Raw genomic sequence first — 6,516 nt, 5'->3', positions numbered from 1 at the left:
CATCTTCTTAGCTGCCAAGGGCACTGTGGTGTGTGAGCTACCAGAGGTGAATATGAAAAACAGGCAGCAGACTGGGAACTCCTGCACTTGTCCATACAGCTGGGAAAATACACTTTGTGGCTTTTGCCAGCGGGTAGCAGCAGCTTGGCTGGGCCCCAGGAACCCAGTAATGGGGATTGCCTAGTTAACAGATGTGATGAATTTTTGGCCATTTCTTTTATATTGTCCTTCACAACATTGACCACCACTGTTGGTTTTATTTCTGTCCTGATTTCATGGCAGAAATCACAGATGCCCCAAATGGGACATTGGAGCTGCTTCTTTTGAAAAGGAAGCGGGGAAGACTCAGATGGAGCGCGGCTTTCCCCGGTGTGCGCGACTCAGAGCACGGCGTGGCACCTGCCGCAGTTCCGAGGGCAGGCTCCGCTCGGGGGCACCGCGGGGGACGGGGCTGCAGCAGCGGGAGCCTCGCCCGCGGGACGGCGGCGGGAGGAGGTGGCCGGGCCGGGCCGGGCAGGGCAGGGCTGGGCCCGGCCACCTCCCGGTGGGGCGGGCCAGGGCGGGACTAGGGAAATAGGGGCTGGTTTTGTGCGCACGGTGGCAGGTGTAGTGATGAGGAGCGAAGCTCGGCGAGCAGGAGAGGGTGGCCCCGCACGGCAGCCCCAACAGCAGCCCGTTCTCAGGAGCATGGCAGCGGCCCCGCCTCGCCGCTCCCAAGGCTGAGCCCTGTCGAGTCCGCGGTGCCACCGTCAGTGCCATTGCCATGCCGCCTCAGGAGCTCCTGGATTACGCTCCCGCCCTACGGAGACACAGCCCGCCCCGGGGCAGCGGCCCGGAGCTGGGAATCAAGTGCGTGCTGGTGGGCGATGGCGCCGTGGGCAAGACCAGCCTGGTGGTCAGCTACACCACCAACGGGTACCCCGACGAGTACCAGCCCACCGCCCTCGACACCTTCTCCGGTAAGTGCCCGCCCGAGCTGCGCGGCGATGGGGCGGCCGGGAGGATCCAGTGTGGAGCAGCGAAAGCTCGGGATGCGGCGTCGGGAGGAGCGCGCTCCCAGGGTGGATGGAGGCGAGTGCTCCCGGGGCCACGGCGGCGCTGCGCACCGGGGGCTCTGCGGGCCGCGCAGCCTGCGGGCACACAGCCCCAGGACATTTCTGGGATTCGCACCGAGTCCCTCCAACGTTTTGCGAGGTTTAGCAGGTGGAGGTCCTCCGTTCTGCAACTGTGTCGAGTTGATTTGCAAGTTCTATGAACTTTGGCACCTTCCTGGTTTTGTGGTGTTATGGCTAAATAGAAGGAGGCTTAGATTTTTTTTATTGATTGTGATGGTTTTAGCTTCAGAAATAGCCAGTAGTGTAACACTGTGATTTTAGCTTCAACTGATACTCAAGAAAGCCATTCTTTTCCCTACATGTCTGATGAAATTAGCATTGAATAGAGGTGGTCAAAAAGTTGACGAGCTTTTTAAGTCTGGCTAGAATTGCAAGTCGATGAGCTCTCATTAGTTTCCACTTTTGTAAATGCTATCTTTGTTCTTATTCTACACTCCCCTTCCTTTGGGCTCCAGTTTCTAATATAAACCCCAGGAGAATACAAAGCCCTTTGAAAGATTTCTTATCTTCATTTGATATGAAGAAACACAGCACTACTTGATGATGTAGATTGGTAGATTAGAGATGTGCTCAAGTCAGACCAGGAATGAGACATCTAATGTGTCATAGTCTTAGGGGTGCATACAGGGAGTGTTTTTTTTGTCTGAATGTCCCCCCTCAGTTGCTCACTCTGAGAGCTGTTGATTTACTGTTGACCTTCTCCAAGCTATTCCACTGTTACTTGAAGGAACTGAACTGGGAACATGCTGCTGTTCACGGTCCAGAAGTCCTTTGTGAACAGAAGTAAGGAATCATGAGTCCTCCAAGGGAAAAGTTACTTCTCTCTCTGCTCTCTTTACAGTCATGTGTATGGATTTCACTAAGAGAGGCTTAAAATTACTTTGGTTATTAGACTGCACATTTTTGGAAGGGAAAATCCATAATAAAATGGCTCAGAAAGGTGAAGGCAAGATGAGTGCAGAGACTCCCTGATTATCAGCAGGTAATTTGAAGACAGCTGCCCATAGGTTTAGTCCCAGTCTGGATGTCCCAGTACTAAATCTGACTTCAGAGGTTCATAGGATTTGTAACTGACAGAAATCAAAAACATTAAAAATGTATCTTGTGAAGTTCACTTTCTGCTTATTGGGAAGAAATGGAAAAACAAACAAGTTTCCCTCTCCACCTCTACTCTTAATCTGGATAAGCCTCAAGAAAGTCCCTTCCTGGAGTCACATATTATAGTTCAGGATCCAGGTCAGAAATTTCAACCCAATTCCTTCCACTTTAGGGGAATACCTGCCATTGAAATTGCCAGCAGAACTGAGCAGTTTCAATTCTAACCTTAATCCTGGTCATGGGACTGTGATGCCAATAACAAGATAGGAGAAGGTGTTGCATTATCAGGGGAACCAGTGACCCAGCCACACACATCTGTCTGGCTACCTCCTGCTGGGTGTCACTGCCAGGCAGAGCAGCCTTGAGTGAAATGTGTACCCGGTGACCTTTCTCCACCAGGCTATCCTGTTCTGCCAGCCCCTTTGCTATTGTACCATGATCCATCCTCATCCTGAGGGTGTGGACCTTTGTGAGGGCGGTATTTGGAGGGCTGTTGCAGAGTTGCTAGCGTAGCTCAAGCTAGCAGCAAATGGGATGAAACTGCAAACGCTGGAGCAGTAGGTAATATATGTGGTGAGTTTCTTCTGAAGATGGCAAGACATTTCAGAGATGCTAATTCCTTCTCTCAATGTACTTGTGAGACAGAGAAAACCAGATACTAGAAAGTCAAATGCCTGCTGCCTTGAAGATCAAGTCAGGATCTAGCAGGTTCTTTGATCAGGAACAGGTTTCTCTTCCTCCTCTGGGGCAAAGATATGGTAACAGCCCAACTGTTTCCCAGTCACACGGAAGCATTGACTTTCAGCTACGCTGTGAGGAGTGGCACTGTGGTGGACGCACCCACCCCTTCATTTTTCTTCCAGTCTTGGTCTCTCAACACACTTCAGTTCATCTTTTTGTCTGTGTGCCCCTTTCCCCCACCCCCACAGACTGCTTTCAAGGAGGAGTGCTCTCCTTCAAAAGCTTGTGTTAAACTCTCTTGTTTCTGTCACTTCTCACCTGATTAATTACTCGAAGAATCACAAAAGATCGATCCTGCTTCTGGTTGTGAGATTTTTTATTTGTTTTTGGGTTTTGGGGAGCTTTTTGGTTTTGTTTTTTTTTAAACAAAAAGGACAATAAAGCCTCCTCTCTGCACACAGCAGTGGAGTTTTGCTAGTTCATGTCAAGTGCCAGCCATTGCCACATTAGCCATGATGTCTGTCTCTATTCACCCAAGCACAGCCCCATCCACCTTGTCAGGACTTTCAAGTGATTTCCAGCTCCACAACCCCTTTTTCCCTCTCCTCAGTTCCTAGCCAATCTCTGTGGTGTCTATGCACTTAAACAACTAACAGTTTCATTCCTGATTGCCATCAGAGGTCCTGCCAGCCCTCAGCCTGAGTCAGCTGATACCACATGAAGGCTTACTGTGATTAGGGAGTGAAATGGGAGCAAACCTTACATGTGTAACTCAGCAGATTTTCAGTGTGTGGATAGTCTCTGAAAGGGATTTCACTCATCACTGTTTCCTTAATAGCTTCTTCATTACAAAGGTGGGTTTTTCCTTAGCTAAGACACGTAACATTTTTTTAAGACCAAATTTCTGGTCTCGATGGGAAAAATCTCCAATATCTTGTTTGATGGATACTGATTTGAAGTTGCTTGGCCAAGAAGATGGGAGCAAGTTGCTGAAGTTCTCTGGTTTTGTCCTTATCTTTTTTCCTGGGTTGTAGAAGAACAAGTGGTTCTTAGGAAACTGTTTGACTAAGGGCTCTTTTTGTCTAGAGGAGCAGTTGTCCACTAACATGGAACTATTCTTTCAGAGTTCTGGAGAAGAACACAAAACACCTGAGAGCAATCACAATCAGATCTACTGCAGTTCTCTTAATGTTTCCAGTGCAAGCTTCAACAGTCTTAATGAGGTGTGGGAGGATGCTCAGCTAGGATGAGACCTGAGTGACTTCAATGAGTCTGTTCAGCAGGATATGAACCAAAGTGCTCAGGAAAAGCCTGTATGAGTGTATGTGTGTATGCTGGTCAGCTGCTTTAGACTCATCCTTATTCTCCTTCTGCTACAGTGCAGGTCCTTGTGGATGGGGCCCCAGTCCGGATTCAGCTGTGGGACACTGCTGGACAGGTAAGCTCTATCAAAGCAGCTGTCAGCTGTGGTCCTGTGGGACAGGGATAGTTTTCAGGCTTTGAGGAAGGCAGTTTAACTGGAAAAAAAAAGGAAATGCACTGATCCAGCACCAGCCATTTGCTGATATGGCAGTCAGACAAGTGAATGACAGACGCCCTCGGCTGTGAAACTTGTGTCTGAAATGGGGCAGGGCCACAAAGTTAGTACAATGCCCTGCCTCTGTTGCTATCCTAGTTAACTTGTAGAAAAGCTAGTGCAGCATCATGCTGTTAGAAGAGCAGTGCAATGAAGATTTTTTTTTTCACCTCCCTTTTCTACAGGAGGACTTTGACTGTTTGCGCTCTCTTTGTTACCCTGACACCGACGTCTTCCTTGTCTGCTTCAGTGTGGTAAATCCAAGCTCCTTCCAAAACATTACAGAGAAATGGATCCCTGAGATACGAACTCACAACCCCCGGGCGCCAGTGCTGCTAGTGGGGACACAGGCAGACTTGCGGGACGATGTCAATGTTCTCATCAGCCTGGATCGCTATCACGTGAAGCCTGTGCCCCGGCCTCAGGCAGAAGGTCTAGCTGACAAAATCCGGGCTGAAGCCTACCTGGAATGCTCAGCACTGACCCAGAAGAACCTTAAAGAAGTTTTTGACATGGCCATTGTCAGCGGTGTTGAGCACAAGGCACGTCAGGAAAAGAAGATGACTGCCAAAGGCATCAAGACTCTCTCTAAGTGCCGCTGGAAGAAGTTCTTTTGCTTTGTCTGAAGCTGCTTTGAGGGAGGGGAAAAGAAACACCCAATGCCAGTATTGGCTCTGCACCTTCTTGGAGTGACTGCTCCTATGGCCCCAGCAAGGAGGGTATGATAAGCTGCTGGGCTTGGAAACCTGTCTCTTGCTGGGTACAAGTATCAGATGCTTAGGAGACATGAACAAGACTCCCATTGCTGGAGTGGAATTCCAGTGCTGAGATGTGGAATGGTCCAGGCAGCTATAATACCTGCTGGACATGTCTGTAGTGTCCCAAACTAATGTGAGCCTTTAGTACATCAAGACTCAGTACCCCAGAACAGGAAGGTTCCTTACATTGTTCAAAATCACCAGTTTTCTGAAGCTCACACACTTTCAGAGTTCTGATGCAGCATAATAAACATGAGTGACTTCTGAAATCAGCCTGTGTTTTGGCTGATTTCAGGCATAGCAGAGTAGGGCAGAGGCAGTTACATTGCAACTGCAATGTGGTCAGGTATGGGGTGCAGACTTTGTCATATGAGCCTTGGGTTCCCCCTCTGATTCCATTTGCCAAAATAGGTAGAATTCACTTGGCTATGAGAAAGCAGCACTCTTTCTTAAAGGCTCTGTACTAGGAGTACTCTTGAGAAGGTATTTCCTAAGTAAAGGCTATTAGCAGGCTGAAGAGAAAATGCAGTAGGAGCTACAGTAATACTTTGAGCAAAACCTTCTCTGAGAGGACTTTCTAGTCCATTGGGTGCCAGTGTTATAATCCTGTCCTAAAAAGTAGTTGTGGGCTTGGGGACCAACTTTGAAAGGCCTTTTGTGTACGTGGTGTTTCAAAAGAAGGAAGAGGTGAGGAACAGTGAGGAGTGCCTCTGTCTAACAGAGAAAAAACTGGCAGCAAAGGGTTTATAACACTACCAAGGGGTCAAATGTAGATGGAGAAAGAAGGAAGGAAGCAAATAGAAAGGAGAAAGATGGAATGAAGAAAGGTAGAGGGAGAAGGAAAGAAGAATGAATGTTGTTAAATGAAAGTTGTGATTCTACTTAGTTGAGATGTTAATATGCAGGGAAACCTTTAGGGACCTGAAAATTTTGCTAGTGATATGAAGTTCAAAGTAATATTGTCCATACATTCCATTCTGAATAAAAAGGAGGGGGCCATAGTGAGAGAGAGCTCCTCTTCATTAGTAAAACCCTCCATTTCAGATCTACACAGAAGAATGGAATTTAACTTGTACTGTTCTTCCTGAGGTTGCAGAACAGAGGACTCAGGGCTTCTTTTTGTTACACTTCCCTTTTGTAAAAGTCACTGCTTGATCTGCTGAAATCAAAAGCAAAGGACATCCATGAAGTTTATGCTATAAGAAAATAACTTGATATGTTTCACTCCCTTCCCCTCTCACCTGTTTCTCGGGGGATTAATATCCCAGAGAGTCTATTCACATGTTAT

At 47.9% G+C, this 6,516-nt stretch overlaps 1 protein-coding gene across 1 annotated transcript; it reads left to right on the top strand.

Moving 5' to 3' along the window:
* Positions 1-758: 758 nt before the first annotated feature.
* RHOV (ras homolog family member V) lies at positions 759-5,378 on the top strand. Its single transcript, XM_058850358.1, has 3 exons — positions 759-959; positions 4,274-4,332; positions 4,656-5,378. The coding sequence occupies exons 1-3, from the start codon at positions 764-766 to the stop codon at positions 5,094-5,096; spliced, it is 696 nt and encodes a 231-aa protein (XP_058706341.1). The 5' UTR covers positions 759-763; the 3' UTR covers positions 5,097-5,378.
* Positions 5,379-6,516: the final 1,138 nt, after the last annotated feature.

Source organism: Poecile atricapillus, chromosome 1 (genome assembly GCF_030490865.1).
Source record: "Poecile atricapillus isolate bPoeAtr1 chromosome 1, bPoeAtr1.hap1, whole genome shotgun sequence".
Taxonomy (NCBI): Eukaryota; Metazoa; Chordata; class Aves; order Passeriformes; family Paridae; genus Poecile; species Poecile atricapillus.
Note: the sequence above shows the minus strand (reverse complement) of the source record. Positions and strands in the feature narration are given on the sequence as shown.